This window comes from Labrus mixtus, chromosome 18 (assembly GCF_963584025.1).
Source record: "Labrus mixtus chromosome 18, fLabMix1.1, whole genome shotgun sequence".
NCBI classification, from domain to species: Eukaryota; Metazoa; Chordata; class Actinopteri; order Labriformes; family Labridae; genus Labrus; species Labrus mixtus.
In genome coordinates, this window is record NC_083629.1 from 22,095,999 (window position 1) to 22,114,131 (window position 18,133).

The window sequence follows — 18,133 nt, forward strand, 5'->3', positions numbered from 1 at the left end:
ATGAAAGACTATCTACTGTTAAAACTCTCAACACAATCTCCACAATGTGCACAGACTGCACTGAGAATCAGTAAAGCCACATTAACACATAAGAGAGGCTCTGGAGCACCAGTCTTTTCTAATGACTCGATAATCCGACCCAAATGCTGCCTGCTTGCTAATCTCTCCATCGGATTACCAAACTAGGGACGAGCCCTGTCTGTGGCTTCCCCCCACTCCCCCCCCCTCCCGCCTGTCTCTCTGCCTTCCTGCCTGTCTGTCTCTCCTCACTTGTCACTTTGTAAAACTGCTTGCTCTTGTGTTGCTCTGCATGATAAAAAATAAATAAATAAAAATAAAAATCTTTGCTTGCCTCTGTGTGATCTTCCCCGCTGTCTGCGAGTATACTGTGGGGTTGCATGCCTGTTCGCCCCGCGCTCATCCTCTCATGTTTTTTGAGCTTTTTTTAAAAAAAAAAAAAAAAAATTGAGAAACAGGAGGAGAAGGACATCAAAATGTAGTCGCGGATCTCCCCTCGTCTCTTCGGGCCAACATGCACGAGGGTAAACATGCCACGACTAAAACATATAAACACATACAGTACAGAATGTGTGAAATTTACGGCGTGTAATTTATGCCCATAAATAATAAGGTTCCCATTCTCCTCTGAAGAAATTGAAGAAACAATATTTGACGCAAATTTTTGGACAAGCGTAAACCTGGAAAACAAAAGAAAAGAACCTCCTTTTTTTTTTTTTTTGCACCGTTTCTTCCATTTCATCTGCTTTTACCGATGTTCACCCTCACACTCCATCTTTTGATCCGCGAGACATAAAAGGCCAAGCGCTCTCTCTCTGTCGCTCCATCCCCAAAAAAGCTCTGCTGCAATGTTACTGCGCATTTCATACAAACAGGTCCTCGCTAATGTCCTATTTGTCACACATCAGCCATGTCTGATTCTATATATTTCCTATAAAACACTGCTGCTGTTTTTTCTGCCTGCGAGGCCCCTTAAAAATTGTCTCTTTGATTTTACAGAAATCACTCTGCGTCTGCCACAGTGTGTGTGTGTGTGTGTGTGTGTGTGTGTGTGTGTGTGTGTGTGTTTCTTTAGCGTGTTACAGGAGTTTGTGTCCATGTTTTTTTTATTTTTTGGGGGGGACTGAAGCTGCAGCTCTGTCTTACAGACTGTAGCTCAAACTGCAGATGACAGTCTGCAGAAACTTTGACATTTAGCTTTTCACAAAATCACAGTTGATGCATCTAATGCTAAGTGAGCCTGCCTCTGTACTATCTCCTCTAAACCTCTAAAACATTTTTAACAGCTTTTGTAGACAGACGAGAGACAAGAACCGTGTTTTCACTGAAGAATAATGTGCGTCAAATTTTAGGATATTTGATCCCGTATGCAGATATTAAAACTGATATTTTATGCCTGTGCTAAAAAAAAACGGGGATCGAAGGGATGTGCAGTGAATGTGTGTCAAAAAGATACAAGCGGATGTCGAGATCGCATGGTTTTAGGAGTACGAGGCTCATATCACACTAACGTAGCAAAAAGGAAAGAAATACTTCCAAAAAAAATGTCACTTCTAAAAAAAAAAAATCACTTCTACTGCTTGAATGTAGAAACTAAAATGAGTGTTGAGTGTCATCTTAATAAAACAATTACTTCACTAGTTTGAAAGCCCATAAAGATCCATTAAGGATTGTTTGATTTCATTCCTGAATCATCATTTCGTTCTCTCCCACATGAAGGGGCTGAGGGTGTAATATGGAAGTGCGGTGATATTGGTCATAGGGGGGTAAAAAACTAAGACTGAAAGCAAAAAATTTAAAAAAATTTAACTCAGGGGAAAGAAAATCAAAATACGAGCACATGAAAAAAAAATACACTTATACAGAATGCATCTCTCCCTGCACAGAAATGACAGTTGTAGAAGTCGACACATTTCAAAATAATGAGAAAGGTTAGAAGCGGGAGATATCGGGATGAGCTAAGTGGTGAAGTGAGGCATGAGACGGGGAAAGAGCGATGGGAGTGCTGGAGGGAGCGAGTGATGGAAAAGGATGGGTAAAAAAAAAAAAGGAGGTGAGGCAGGCCCTCTGAGTGGCTGTGTGTGTGTGTGTGTGTGTGTGTGTGTGTGTAAGAGGTAAAAAAAAAAAAAAAAAAAAAAAAGACGGGGAGGTGGGTGTTACTTCGGCTGTCCATTTCCCGGGATCAGCTGATGGCCGCGGATGATGGAGCGGAGAGGGGTCAAGGGTCAGAGCCTTGCATTGTCAGCCTGGCCCTGCTCTCCCGTGGGGTTCCCTCCCTCGCTCTCTGTCTCTCTCTCCCCCCCTCCTCCTCCTCCTCCTCCTACATCCATCCATCCATCCATCCATCCATCCCCCCGCTGCCTGCTGCACATTTACATACATTCATCAGCAGTGTGCGTCGCCGTGACTCACTGGCGGGAGGATGCACCGCATGCATTAACGGCTGCTTACCGCTGCATGCAGCTCGTGCATTCGCCGAGAAATATTTGTAAGCATTTTCATTTTGCATTCAAGCGCTGCTGCGTGATATGTGCATGAAATGTGTATGTAGACATCTGTTTGTGTGTGTGTGTGTGTGTGTGTGCAGGACAAGACAGTGCCTCCCATCCCCCCCCCACCCTCCAGTATTAGGACTATCCTCCTAACCCCTCGCCCCCTCCCCTTTACAAACACACACACACACACACACACACACACACACACACACACACACACACACACACACACACACACACACATACCTCCCCCCACTTTGCCTGTGTAATCCCTGCCAGCTGGCCCCGTTGGCTAATCCCTCTGCACTGATCAGCTGGGCCACGCATCCAGTACGGGACAGGACAGGGACATGGGGCAGATAGGGGCGGGACGCTTTCTGTGTGTGTGTGTGTGTGTGTGTGTGTGTGTGTGTGTGTGTGTGTGTGTATTTGCGTGTGTGAGGTGGGGGGTGGTGTCGACCAGAAAGCATAAATTGAAGCCCGTGCCTTCGCCTCGGCGCAGTGTGTCTGTGTGTGAGCCAGTTGCCTGTTCCTCCTCCTCGTCCGTCCATCCCTTATCTCCTTTCCTCTTCCTCCTTCTCCCCTCTTGGATCCTTATACATATATACCCACCCGGCGTATATATGTATATTTTACAATCTTTGGGCTTTTTTTTTCCTCTTTCCTTTTTGGTTTTGTCTTGAGCAGATCCAAAGGATTTTTTTTTTTCTAACGGTGATGCCTGGGTAGAATTTAGTTTTTCCTTTTTTTTTTTTTTTTATATATATTCCTTGACTGCATGCGTGACACCTGCCTGCCTGCCTCCCGTCCCTTCAGCCTCCCCCCCCCCCCCCCCCCCTTGTCCGCACATCCCACCAAACCCCCCTTGTGTGCCTGCTCTTCCCCTGCTCTTCCCAACCCCAGAAGGACCTTTTTTCACAGGATGGAGCTGCACCGTCACAGCTACAACTTCAGCCAACAACAATAACAGAAATCAGGACCGGTGGACCCCGGGAAAAGGAGGAAAACTATCTGCAGCTACCTCAGCTATTTTTTTTTTTTTTTTTGTGCATCGTATTTAGAGAGAAAGGATATATTTGATCTGAGAGAAAAAAAATTACTTATTTTTCTTGTGCTGCAGAATTTCTCGATAGGCAAATATAGAAAAGAACCGAGCGTGGTGATTAGGAGTTTTTAAAAGAAAAGGGATTCAAAATTTAACACTTGCAGTTTTTCTTGATGGAACTCTTGTGTACCTGCAAAGAAGCTAAATTCCTCCGTGTGTATTTTCCTTTCTAGACATCCATATTTACACTTTGCTAAATTATTGGTTTGTGATTTAACAGAAGAAGAAGAACACTGTTGATATTTAGATGCTGTGTTCCAGTCTGTACATGGCTATAGTTACATGCGCAGAGTGCACAGAGAGAGAGAGAGAGAGAGAGAGAGAGAGAGAGAGAAGAGATGGAGAGTAGGAGGGAGGGAGCGAGGGAGGGAAAGAGGGGAGATAACGACACAGCTTTACCAACTGTAATGAAGAACTGCTTGGTCTGATTAAAACCGCACCGGGCTCCTGAACAGGACCAGCAGAGGCAGCGCTACGCTGAAGGATGAGGCATAGCTACGCATCGCGGTGTGTACTCCTAAATATCTAGTCGTCATCCTTTGTTTTGCTCTGAAGGGGGGGAAGATGGTCTGCAGGAATGGTAGCAGTCAGGTAGCTGGGCTGCTGCTCTCTTTATGGTGCAACAAAGGTAGCTTCGCTCGCTCGCTCGATCTCACCCCTCTGTGCTCTCTCCTCTCTCTCTCTCTCTCTGCTGCTTTTTTTTTTTTTTTTTTTAATTCTGCTGTAGTGTATGTATACAGAGTGTGTCTTATTGTGCGCTTACATTTCTGCTTTTTTGTTCATATGATGTTGCTGTAAAAAAAAAAACCTTCACAAACGCATGCATGCAGTCACACACTCCAGGCTGACCATTCAAAGGACTCACAATGTCATCGGCTCGTATCATGTATGTTTTGTTTTTCCCTCCCCCCTCTGTATTGTCCGTATAGAAAATCATGTTTTCATGTCGAAAAAGGAGGATGCATGCATGTGTCGGATTAGCATGCGATGTACTTTGACGTGTGAAAGGACCGCATAGCCGCCTCTGAGCACACAGGGAGGAGAGATCACAGGTGAGGAGGAGAGAGAGGGATGAGATAAGTCTGAAAAAAAAAAAAAAAACGGGATGTACTTTGAAGATTCAGAAAAGTGACAGCGTTAAGAAAACATGTTCACATTATGAACACAAAGGAGGGGGGAAAGTGTTGCTAATGGCAGGGTAAGTAACAAGAGCAGCAGAGCAGGATGTGAACGTGAGGCGAGGAACATTTTTTTCCAAGTTTGGGTTTGAGCTCTTTGTGTTCACAGTGGACCTTGATTTAATTTCAATACAATTAAGGCACGCGGTGAATGCCAAGAGAAAAGCCACAGTCTTCGCCTTCACCTGAGACACCGACAGAGAGCCGCTAACAGGACAGGAGAGTGGCTCTGACGACTGCACACAGATGGACGCTCGCCCCACAATCCCATGAGATTAACAAGAGATGACAGTAATGGTCACACAGAAGCCGGGAGAAGAAGCTTTAGGTAAAGAGGTTAGAGAGCAGCCGAGAACCTCAGACAGGTGAACAGATCAGTTTAAAGGTATTTTTTAAATCATAACAGGACACATAGAGATAGAGAGATCAGCCATAATTACTGGGCACCAGTTGAAGTAATATACTGGTTTCCATAATGACAGAACAGACAGAGCCGTAGGCAGCCTACCAGTGTGGCTCCTGTGGCCAAATGGACAGAGGGATCACACCAGGGGGATTTGCCATGTGGTGACAGAGGGCCACTTCAAAGGTCTGCGAGTTTACGCATGAGCGTACACTCGCCGAATCTGAGAGGAAGATGGGGAAAAAAAATAAGGGTGAGAATGATGAAGCCGAATATTTCTTTTTTACTTGCTTTATCATAAAAAAAAATCTCCTGCATCATTCTCATGCACGCTGATTTATTCTATTCCCACCACCAATCATGGCTTCATGCTTTTATTTTGAAAAATAATCTGCTACATTAAATCTTTTTTTTTTTTTTAATTCATAAGTTTTTTTGGTGTCATGGCTTTGTTTGTGTATTATGTTCTGCAAAAAAAAAAAAAGTCTCAATAAAGAAGTTATTCCATGATCAACATCTCTATTTGTACAATCTAGTGCTTCTCTTCAAAGTAAAAAAAAGGGCCCAAAGCAACATCGAGTCATTTAAATAATGAGCTTCATCTCAAACTCCTATAATCACAGAGCTGCGTCAAATGATTCGAGCTTTAAAAATCGCCGTAGGCAACAGAGATGTGAGTTGACCTACATCTCAGATGATGGAGGCGGAATATCAAAGAACAAAACAAAAAAACAAAAAACACAGAAAAATCCTGGATTTTTCTCGAGTTTCATTTCGATCTATTCCACATCCTGCTGCTTGAAATCTGAGAGTAGTCTTAGAACGACAACAATCACAGCAGCGGCCAGTTAGCGCGCTACATTTAAGCTAGAGAGATGATAAAATAAACACAGATGTCCTTTCTCTAAGAATATATATGACGCCTCTAAATGAGGCCGATATCCTCCTCTGTGTTCTGATACATCAGCGGATGACATTTTCATTATCGTCTGACATCAACCGCACAATACAAAAGTGTGCAGGGGGCAAGTGTGCCACATATGCACGAGACAGAGGTCATGGACTGTTTACGTGCGGGGGCCCCCTTTCCCCCCCCATGTCTGCACATTATGCATTTTGGAAAACCTCTCAATAGAAATTGGGGACGCGAGGAGGAACGAGGGGGTGATGCTTAATATGTCATGAGTGAACGGGACCCCTGGTGATGGCGAGCAGGTGGAACCCCCTCCTTTAAGTGCTCAAAACATCTATCATCAGGACCAAAATCCTAAAAAGCATGAGTGTGTTTATATTTAAATACAATTTAACTCACACCGCATTTAGATATGACGCTAAATAATGCTGATGTGTTGGCGACAGGGATGGAATCAGAGGCCTAAAAAAAGCTTTATGGAATAAATATGAAGAGGAAAATGTTATTTGTGAGATATAAGCAAGACATTATGTAACTATGCATGTTTTATTCTTCTCAACACAAAGTAAGCTATTGTTGTACTTTGCTGCAGTTTACTACATTTTTTTTTCCAGCCCTCATATGAATATTAGAGGCAGGCACCAAAAAGAGAGAAAGAAATCTAATTTAGTCATGTAAATAGAGGTCGGGTTGGCGACATGGTGAAGCGTCACTAATGGAAGAAAGAGATGGATGCCTTATGATAATGAAGGGGGGAAATAAAGCAGAAGCATGACCTTGCAGTGCGATATGAACCCGACGACACCACGCACATATTGTGCAGCTCTCTGACTGAACAATACAGAACACATTTAAAAAAAAATAAAAAATAAAAAAAAAGATGCAATAGTTTAAATAAAAAAAGATTTACTATATCATGAACGCAGGGATGGAGATGGAAAATTTAAACAAGTAAATGTTCTATTAAAGGAGTCAGTTTTATGATAAATAAGCAGTAGTTTTTGTTTCTTCTTTTAACCCTATATAACAAAACAGTCAGTGAAGGTACACACACACACACACACACACACTTTCTCCTTACAGGACAACTTATTTTGTTCCTCCATCTCTTCCATTGCATTTAGGCTTGATCTTCTAGCCTAAGTCCTGACCTCCTCCCCTCCTCTCCTCTTCTTCACCTCCATCCTCCTCCTCCTCTTTCTCCCCATAGTCCCATTTCCCTTTCTTCTCCTCCATCGTCTCTGTGCCTCTCTTTTTATGGCCATGTTCATTTGCATCCCCAGGAGTGGCTGAAAAGGCGTCCCCCCCCCCCCCCCACCCACCCACCCCAGAGACGCGCAGATAAGGGTCACGGGAAGATCCCCTCGAGGCAGCGTGTTTGCCACGCACCCTCAGCGCAGACACGACACGTGCCGTCGACCCCCCCCCCCCCCTTCTCCAAACACACAAACACACACACACACTTTTCCTCTCTTACCAAGATCTGCACATTAATCCCAAAAAGCTGAGTGATGCTGGCCTCACATTTGGACTGAAGCCAGCTGAAGTCTGCAGCTATAGGTCTCCACTTCATTTATCACACATAGACTTTAACTTATGACGTAGGTTCTATTTTAATGTCCTCCTCGTTTATGCCGTCGATTAGGCTTCTTACAGCTCACAGGCCTACTCCATCTATCTGAGGCTATAGGTTACAAAGCCTGCAGTTTGACAGTGTTCAATTGGACCAAATATTATAAACTAACTAAAATCACATTCCACATTTAACACTTAATTGCCCCACACTCAGTCAGTATGCACAATGCACTATGGCCTATAAACTACTTTTTTTTTGCATGCAAGTTTAGTGTCCACTTAATCGAATCCTCAAAAATAAAAATGAACATTTTGTGGATGTTTTTGATTTTTTATGCAGCCATATTGTGTGGGCTACATGACTAAGTGTAGGTTCCTGTTAAAAAGGGGGGCTAGTGAATTAAATTGTGGCTTCAATGTAGCCTGTGTGTGTTTTTTTAGAAATGCGGTGAATGTACTCTGATTTCATATCTCAGCTTAAGCAGTTTTATCCATCTTATTGTCTGCGGTGTTCTCAAACTTCCTACATTCATAGGTCACGAACACTTCACGTCATATCTTGAGAATTTGGCTGATTGATTACTATTTAGTATACTTAAATTGCTTGCCACTATTGTAATAACCTTTGAAAAGCGAAACAAGCTACAAAACTTACATGAACTGCAGCTTCTGGACGTACATGAGGCCTTTCTTGTTGCTTGGACCAGTGAGGGGAATTAATGAGCTGCCCGGCTGCAGAGCTCATCATCTACACGGCAGACAATGGATGGCAGTATATAATGTTTTGTCTCCCTCTTGTGGCCGCTGTGTGCACTACAACCCCGCTGACGAGGAGAGAAAATGGCGGATTGCAGATAGTTTCCTGGTCACATGCAGGTATAGGATTAGACATGTACATGTGAAAAGCTTTCATGATTAACTGTAATGACATCGTTTTACTCTTTTACATGATGGACATATTTCAGAGGTTTCAGTGCAGTGGTGTACTCTCAAAACAATCACAAGGGCAGGATGAAAACAGGTTTTTATGTTCTGTAGGGGGACAAGCAAGAACACGGGTACTAAAGGCCACCCAAGTGACTCGGAGGAAAAGGAGGAATACCCACACACCAGTTTGTGGAGCATCTTTATTATGCCACAAATAAAAGCCAGTAGTTCTGAAAGAGGACCTTGTGTTTTTTTTTTTGTTTGTTTGTAACTCACCAACATTGACATTCTGGAAGTGGTGGAAGCTGATTGTGATATCATAGTACGTAAAGTTGGCTGAGCAGTGAAGAGATGGGTAATGAGAGTGAAGAAGACGTGAAAAGCAGAGGACATAAAAGAAAAAAAAAAGTAGGGTACAGTGGCGCAGGAAAAGAGAGCGGACGTGTCGAGTCTGAAGGTAAGCAGACGAACATTCATTCCACTAAACCTGTCTGGGGAAGGAACAAACCGGATGAGAAGAGTGTACAGACGACGCTGCGTGACACATTTCATTACAGTCAAACAAGGGGAATGCACACCAGATCTGCTGAATATACCACATTTATTACTTTTGAACTGATTAATAGAAAGAGTGGGGGCAAGGCCACTCGCATCACTGTCTTTAGAAAACTGAGGAAAGGAGGAAAAAACAAAAACACAAGAAAGCAGCCCAAAGCAATGATGATTTTAACTTGTCCAAGAGAAAGGAACAGAGGGTAAATAAAGTCCAATGAAGACTGTTAACAGAGGGCCCCAATTTCTTTTAGACCGTAAAATTAAACACAGAGCACGGCTCATCAACTTAACATTTCTTTCCCTTTCACACTCTTCCCTCCCCGCCCACCTTCACTACTCTTCCTCTCCAAGATCTGCCTTCACCAAAAACTCAGCCCAATACATGGAAGAGAGAAAAAAAGAAAAAAAAACAAGAGGGCCATTGTGAACACTCTTCTCAAACAAAACATGACGAGCATGTACAGAACAGACTCGGGAGTCGGTATCGTTGCAGAAGATGAAAACTCCGTCGAGGACACTCCACTGAGTCCTGGGTGAAGATGTGGCGCAATCCTCAGAAAGACAAGCGTGGTGAGAGAGGGGGAAGGGGGGGGATGGGGTGTACAAAGAAAATGAGACAAACTGCCCATTCTCGACTTTGGGACACTATATTCAGCCAACACTACACATTTCTATTGGATTTTGTGTGGTTTTTTTTGTGTGAGAAAAAGCAGGCTTGCTCTTGGACCGTAAAAACAGAGGATGATCCTTTCATTTTAAAAAAAAAAGAAGGAAAAAGCAGCATACAAGGGGGGGAGAGCGTATGTAGTGGAATGGGGGGGTGGGGCAAAAAAGATTTCACCTAAGGATGCTATGCATTTAGTCGTAGTCCTATGGATAATTGTTTCCTTTTCTTTTTACTACAAGTTCGAAGTAAGTCTTTAAAGTCAAAAGAAATCAAGAAAGTCTTCATTTAGTTTTTTTTTTTTGTCCTTGGTTAATTCTTCACCCCTATTAGAATTTCTTAGAGATCTGGATGTAATGATGTAATGATGGGGTGGATAGGGCTTTAGGGGTGGGCCATTGCAGTCCTTTTGACCAAAGCACCAACTGTTACTTGACCCGTCCTTGGCGCTCCTAGAAGAAAAAAAAAAAAGACAAGTTAGGAGCTGTAATGTCGTCTGGTTCAATCCTTCACTAAACAAACGACTGTGTAGAAACCGTCTGAGATGATTGACTTATAAACACTCACAATCTCCAACATGCGAATGTAAAAACACAATAAAACTTAAATCAATCACGTATCAAAAGGACTATAAAAAAAAACTGCTACAGCGACAGGTGAGGCTATTTACCTGAAGCCTGTAATGACTCCTGTTGCTTGGGTTGCTGGGATATGGCTCACTGCCTTGGACTTCCACCTGTCACACAGAGGAGCAAAAACTGAGCACACTTGGAAAAAGTTCACACAAGACGAGAGACTAGATTTAAAATCAGATCTATGGTAAGTCACAAATGTGGTCAAAAAGTTTGCCTAAAAAAAATAAAACGATGAGTAAGAGTTGAGGATTTTCAGAAGTCATTCAACTTTGAATTAAATATCAGTTCATGATCAAAGATATAAGTTAGACTAAATCATTGCCCACTAACATACAAGAATTAGATAACAGAATCTCGCATGACAAACCTTACAAGTTCTATATTTGACATAAAACATGAAGTAACCACTCATCTAAAATAAATACCTGAATTAAAAATGCATGCTCTAAATAAAGCCTTTTTGATGCCCCATATGTCAAATGGAAATAGTGCTTTTTATCCACCAGTATGTCATCATTAACACAGTCACAGGTTACTTGTGGCTCTCAGGTCTGTGTTTGTAAGGAGACAAACTAATAAATACATTATTCATTTTTTTTTTTAAAACTGCAGAAGAAGGATCTTGAGATTCTCAGGCTCCATGAGATTGTTGTACCTTCACAAGTCTCTAAAATTCAATGATCACAGATCTTTTTGACATGAAAATACATCATTGCACCAAATTCAAACCTGCAGAATAATTCAATTTTAACAATATCACTGACTGTTCAATGGTTGAATGGACAGACATCTGGATGTCTTGATTTTAAATGTAGGTAGCAAGAACAAAACGTAAAAAAAAAATGCACAACGTAAGCTCAATTGTGCTGATTGGGGATCTGACCTTCTATCTTGGGTCTAAGACACATGTTTCCTTTAAGCAACCAGCCGTTCACACTAAGCGTTGCTTTTTTTTTATAGACTTAACATGCTTTACATGACGTTTCTAAGCACAACCAAAATATACAAAGATGGAGCAAAGTCAATGTAGATCCAACTAAAACAGTTTTTGGCAAAAATAAAAGAACACTTAGAGAAAAAGCTTTTTGCATTTACATTTTTTTAGCTACAACTGAGAGGGAGTGGACAAATATTAGCAATTGAGAAATCACATTTGTTTTGTAGAAGCCAAGCAGGTGTGATATCTTGGCATCATTGTCCCTGAATGTGTTCCTCTGTCACATGAAATCCTGTCTGGTTTTATGTGTAATACAGCGACATAGGCCCTTGATCCCAAGTATCAAACAGTGACCCTTTCATGATAAATAAGTCCTGAAAACAATGCAAAAGGATTCTCACAATTTGGAAGCTGAAATGCACATTTACTGTTCTATTTGTATCCATATGTTGATGCTGTCAGTGCCACAATAAAAAAGTCTAAAGAATGGATTTAATTCACCTTAAAACCAGAAATATAAGTCACACCAGAATATAAGAAGCAGTGTATTTTTGGGGGGGGGTCTCCCAGAGGGACAAAATGAGTCAACTGTCTTTCTGCAAAAGTGAACTTCTGTGCAGATGTGTAGCTCTTTCTAGAAGCATCATTTTCATCGTGTGGAGAGTCTATACTGTTGGCTACTGGTACGGTTGTCCAGCTCTCTGTCTAAAGTTACATCGACAGTTGTGAAGTACAGATACACAGACCTGCTGCCAATTAGCCCAGAGTGGAGCTGACCAGATCCGCTGGTCGCTTTGTGTCTTTAATTGAGGAGTCTTTCCAATCAAACCAGCGTCCATCCCACAGGGTTTTATTTACTCAACAGTATGCCAACATTTCCTGAAATGCACGATTATGACCCAATGAGGGAGACAAGCTGTTATAAAGTGGCATCGCCAGCCTGGTCCCCGTCACCATGTATCCCAGCATGCTTTGTGCAGCAAAGCGGCAGCTTACTATACCACAACAAATAGGTGTTAAGTTGCATGCAGCAGGTTATGGAGGGGGCTGCGCTTTAGGTCATGACAGTGCATGTCTGTGACAAACTTTAGATAGAACCATTAAAAACCCTCTGTTTTATACTGGTAGCAGCAGTATAAGACTTGTAGGGAAAATAAGGTAAAAAAAAAAAATGTGTCTTGAATACCATATTTAACTGTTTTTCTTACATTTTAAAATTGTATTTTATATATTGTAATAGCTTCTTATACTGTATTATTGAAGTTGTTGCTAGTTCTGCTTTATCTCCTTGTTCATTGTTTAGCACCAATACACCCAAGTCAAATTCCTTGTATGTGTAAATGTACTTGGCAATGAAACCTGATTCTGAATATAAAAATGTTAGTTTGATTTCTAATACTAAATGACATTTAATGCTCCCCTGACAAAAGTTTCAAATGGAAACCAATTATTTCACTTATCGGATTTGTACTCGAGGAATCCTCTGATATCATTTATAAAATAAACATTGGGTGAATATCCTCCACTAAAATTATTTCTGAAGTTCATTCTTCAATTGACAGGAAAACCGCACATCACCAGTGAAATAAATCCCAATATTCTGTTTTGTTTACAAACACTTAATTCAGGAAACGATGTCATTTCAACCGTGAATCCTTCACATTTTCCAAAAAACCCTTTGCATGGAAAAGAACGGCTTTACATGCATACAAACACCCAAACGAGCGTCACAGACTGAACCCTTTCAACATCAGGTAAGCTCATTCATCATTTACATTATTCAACTGTAACTTTGTTACCTTTTTCACACACTCTTCCTCCTCCTGACGCTTCTCGTAGTGAGAAAAGTCATCAAAGATGGAAGTGGTGTGTTTGTATCCAGCGATGATCTTTAGCACCTGCCTGGCTTTGTCCAGCGGTACCTCTTGTGTGTCCCGAGAGTTGGTCACAGGCTTATTTTCGTTGTTCTCCAGCCGAATGTGCCTAAGCTGACTGTTAGGAACGTCCTTAACAAAGATCCAGCGCACATCGAAACGACCCTTCCACTTGTCCTGTGACCACACGCCGGCAGACGTGTTGTAGTCCACGGGTGAGCGCATTTCTGCAACACCACAGAAGTGCCCGCTCCCATTGACACTGAACAGAAGATAAAGCGGCCCTTTGCCACTCAATGAACGGTAAGCAGCGTCCAGCCTCTTGTTGCCATGCTCCGTGCTGCACCAGATGTTGTACTTGATGGAGCGGTGGATGTCATCCTCGGAGTAGCTCTTGATGATAAACACCCTGCCCGCCTTCGGATTCCAGTCAAAGTCCTTGGGGTTATAATTGTTGACCATGCGCAATTTCTCTAAGACTGGATGTGGCTCAGAGGGGACCCCAGGAACCACACCCACACCAGAGGAGGTGGGCGGAGACTGGCCTGTACCGTTCCCACTGCCATCCCCAAATCCATTTGCCCGATTCCGTGGAGGAACCCAACGAGTAGGTTGAGAAGGTTGCTGCTGTTGGCTTGGTGGAGTAGGACCCTGGGAGAGAGGAGGCTGGGGCATTTGACCCATACCTGGTTGTCCACTGGGTGGAAGCTGATGCTGCCCCATCTGGGAAACAGGCGGCACCATCTGTCCATTGCTGAGGGGCATTTGTGGGTTCCCTGCTGCAGTAGCTCCAGGTTGTGGGGAAGCCTGGTTGGGCGGCTGCCCATTGCTCGGAATAGAGGGCACCTGCTGAGGGGCGGCAGCTTTAGGCATGGTGCCCTTGTTGTCCCAAGTGCCGATGTCCATATTGTGTTTAATGGGCGGAGGGGGCAAATTGGCACCTGCCATGCCACCCTTAGTTTTCAGCTTGGGTTGAGGCTTTGCTGGCTTGCTGGCAATATCGGCCCAGGAGGCGGGCTTGGCAGGGGCAATTGAGACAGGAGGCATGATTGGAGGTCCTACAGATGATACAGGACCAAGGGGACCCCCACCCGATAATCCAGAGCCCACCACCTTAGGAGCCATGTCCCCATTACCACCAGGAGCAGCGCTGCCGATCTTAAGCCCTGCCATGCCCTGGTCAAGGCTGTTCATACCAGGTGCCTTGTTCAGGGGCTCATTGGCAGCAGGTGCAAACGGGGACTGTCCATCGATCATAGCACCTCCAAGTGAGCTGGGAGCATAGGCATAGCTGCTGCTGTAGCCAGAGCTCTGCGGTGTCCCCGACTGTCCCTGAGAGCTGTTATTGCCCCATGCTGAGAAGTCGATGCCACTGGGGAAGAAGTTGAAACCATGCTGGCCGAGGAAAGGGTTGCTCCCCAGGGGGCCTGGCTGGCCAAACATAGCGTCCGGGAGGTAGTGGGGCTCCCCATTGCTTAGCTGTCCATAGGAGGCCAGGTAAGGCATAGGAGGGTCCCCACCTGTGGACCATGCTGCCTCGTTTAGGGAGTAGGAAAATCCTATGGAGGGGCTGTAGTAGCTGGGCATGTACGAGTCCGACATGGCCGTATAAGCATTGCTCTAAATAGGAATAGAAATAAATAATTTTAGAGAAAAGCCAAACAAAGCAAAACCAACAAAATCTTTTTTTTTTTTTTTTTTTACAATAAACACTTAAATTCAATCTGTTACAAAAAATTAACAATGTTTACACATAACCTTCTGTTTGACATACTGTATGTATACCTGATTCTTGTAGATCCAAAATGTTACACCAAGATAAAAGATAAAGATAAACTTTATTGATCCCCATGGGGGAAATTTTTGCGTTACAGCAGCTCAAGAAAGATGAAAAGATGAGTATAGTTACCAACATAACCTTGTATTTTAATTATTATACAGCAAGAATTTGCCACACAGTATGAGGCTGTTGAATACCCCTTACCCCCCTGCTGTCTGATGTGTAAAGACAAGAAAAAGTATAGCAATCTCTTTAACCAAAGGATGGTGTATTCCTCACAGTGGAGGGAAATGTAAATTCCACAGGCAGAACCTGTTACCACACAAGGGGAACACCATTTTTACAACATAGTTTGAGGGAAATAAAATCCAAGGCCACTCGATGACAAAGTGTGCACTCCAGCTGCACACCCGTACAGTTCTGCTGTACTACCAGGTAATGCAAACGCAACGTTGTGAACTCATAAAAAGAAACATCAAGGCCACTGATATGCAGCAGTCTACAAAACTTACTGAACAAATCAAGAAATTGATTTGACTCAGTAGTAATAATATGCTGCATGTGAAACAACCTCCAGCCCCTTTGCAAACATTGCTTCTTAGCAGAGATTTGATTTTTTTTTAATTTCCCTCAGGATCAATAAAGTATCTATCTACCTAGACAATCCCATACCTCCACTAAATATTCCCACTATTTATCATGTCGAAATAGCCTCTAAATATGAGTGATGTTCTGAGTGAAACTTCCAAATCAGTATTTAGATCACAAGCATTTAGGAAGTGACCCGGGCTAATATTACAGACGACTGTGGACACATGCTACTTAGATTAAGAAATAAGATGCCTTATCTTGTGGCTCTACAAAGATTCTGACTAACCATGAACCTAAACTAATATAAAAGTGCTTCAGTCTTTTGATTACTAGAAGTAAAGCCAAGGTTTGAAAACAAAAAAGTGACTGAATAGACATCAACACAAACGTACCTGTCTGGCCTGAGTGTTCAGGTAAGGCTCAAACTCATCGTCATTCAAAGTATCCTTTTGGGTCACAGCTCCGTTTTGCACTGGAAAAAAAGAAGAAGACGACAACATTGGTGTAAACAGGAAGTCCAGGTCCATGTGACATTACTTTATCTGGTCATTTAACATCAGCTCTATCACACCTGTTACATAACTAAAACCACTCCTCGTAACCATTTATGAGCACACGAGGAAAAGCACTTATGCAGGGTCATGATCACACAATATAACTGATCGATGTGCTTCAGGTCACCCAACTTCAGCTTTCATAACTGGATGAATCAGCCAAAGGGAATATTTTAAAAGTGCTCATTTAATACAAAAAAAACCCACTGCAAGATAAAAGATCCCCTAGTCAAAACATTCATTACCAAGAGATTAGATGATAGAACATTTAATACAGGAGAAAGCAGTGTTACATTATTTTTGTGCTCTCTGTTATGACTGGTGTTTCTAATGTTTGAGGACCTATTTGAACCGCTTTCCTGCACATGGAAAGGGGAAAAAGTACCCGTATGTACAGTAAATATACGGTGTCTTAATTAAAACGTCTAAAAAGCATGATGACGGGAAAGTGCGCGGCCCATTCGGACCCAGGAAAAAGCATGTCGGAAGACGTGTCATTCTCGAGGGTTGACTTAGCACATAGTTAGCATGTTAGCTCCGAGGCTAGCTGCGTGCAGTGCGCAGCGTCTCCGTGTTAACGAAGCGCCAAGAGTCCGCTCAACATGACGGGACTTTATGCTTCAGAAGAGTGGAACAGGCGTGACGGGAAGCGCACCTGTGGCTCTACACTGCGAAACATGTGCACATTACACCGATTAGAAACAAAGTCAGTGCAACGAAAGGCTGATGCATGTGCAACCAGGAAAAAAAAAAAAAAAAAAAAAGGGGGGATGCTGATGTGCATCATGTTGCCATTCAATGCTAACTCAACAAGAGGGAGCTAATGCTAACTGTGAGCGCAGTTTCAGGGATAAAACGAAAGTATTGACTACAAGATAAAGGTTGAAACACTGTAGTGACACATGTGGTAGTTACATGTCGCGTCAAAGTCACGTATTTAAAGCACAAAAACACACAAGGCCTGATTTTCAAAGCCGCACCAGTATGTGAAAAAAAAGACCCGCATTCAGTGTTAAGACAATATTAGCCGCTTACCTTTATTAGCTTGGCCTTTCGGTCTCTGGATTGGGTCCAGGTGATTCATGAAGGTTTGATTTATGCGAAGAGAGGAAGGGGAAAAAAATAGATGAAGATGATAATATATTTGAGCAGTCGGGGTTTTTCCTTTTTTAGCAGGTGGTCAGGCCTATACTGCTGCACTACGGAGCCACGGCCGCTGCCTCGGAGCTAAGCTAACCTCGCTAGCCGTCGCGACGCTGAGAAATTTTGGCCCTCGTAAGAAAAAAAAAAAAAAAAAAAAAAAAAAAAATTCAGTAAATACCTCTCTTTACCTGTTCAAGAAGGCTGCTGGCTGACATGTCTTTCCCCCCCGGACGCCTGTGTAACTTTATTAACTCCTTAAAAAAAAAGAAAGTGGTGGAATAGGTCTTGGTATTAAAGAGTTTCAGCCAAGCGCCCCTATCTTCTCTACAGTGCCTGCTTTCTACACAATGGCGGGCTGCAGTTTGCTTGACAGACTCCTCAACATGGCTGGGCGGCCCTGGTCAACCCACGAAGGCATTTATTCGCAGCAGACAAGCGCCCCCTAGTGGCGCGGAGGAGCAAGTGCTCAATCAATGCACGGCAATATGGAACTACAAGTATGTACAAATATGAGGGACAAAAAATGACTAAAGTATAAATAAATAAATGTTGGGAGAAATGCATACAATAATGTATAAATAATTAAATAATTAAATAAATGCATCAATAAATATATATATATAAATAAATGCAACAATTCATATAAAAATGTATATATAAATAAATATATTCATATATTTATTTATGTATTTCTGTGTCCATGTTATACAAGGAAAAGTAAATATGTAAATTAAGTGGGCCGTCCTAACATTACTGAAGTATGTAGAAAATATGAGGGACAAAAAA

The 18,133-nt window shown here is 42.6% G+C and overlaps 1 protein-coding gene across 3 annotated transcripts; it reads right to left on the reverse strand.

Moving 5' to 3' along the window:
• Nucleotides 1-8,860: 8,860 nt before the first annotated feature.
• On the reverse strand, nt 8,861-17,725 carry ythdf2 (YTH N6-methyladenosine RNA binding protein F2). Of its 3 annotated transcripts, XM_061062333.1 has the most exons (6): nt 17,536-17,725; nt 17,240-17,264; nt 16,043-16,122; nt 13,205-14,899; nt 10,504-10,569; nt 8,861-10,285 (listed from the first exon to the last, which is right to left on the reverse strand). In XM_061062333.1, exons 1-6 carry the CDS (start codon nt 17,560-17,562, stop codon nt 10,262-10,264), a joined length of 1,917 nt encoding a protein of 638 aa, XP_060918316.1. In that variant the 5' UTR covers nt 17,563-17,725; the 3' UTR covers nt 8,861-10,261. The 3 variants fall into 3 exon arrangements, with proteins under 3 accessions (XP_060918316.1, XP_060918317.1, XP_060918318.1); XM_061062334.1 differs by lacking the exon at nt 17,240-17,264 and having other exon boundaries at nt 17,526-17,725; XM_061062335.1 differs by lacking the exon at nt 17,240-17,264 and having other exon boundaries at nt 17,536-17,724.
• Between the last annotated feature and the right edge of the window lie 408 nt (nt 17,726-18,133).

What these genes read in the sequence shown, in the direction of transcription:
- ythdf2 (XM_061062333.1), bottom strand. Translation starts at nt 17,562, where the DNA reads ATGTCAGCCAGCAGCCTTCTTGAACAG. An exon ending in AGGAAGAGTGTGTGAAAAAG is followed by an intron (nt 10,570 to 13,204) that starts GTAACAAAGTTA and finishes TCTGTGTGACAG; the next exon opens with GTGGAAGTCCAAGGCAGTGA. An exon ending in GGAGTCATTACAGGCTTCAG is followed by an intron (nt 10,286 to 10,503) that starts GTAAATAGCCTC and finishes TTTTTCTTCTAG; the next exon opens with GAGCGCCAAGGACGGGTCAA.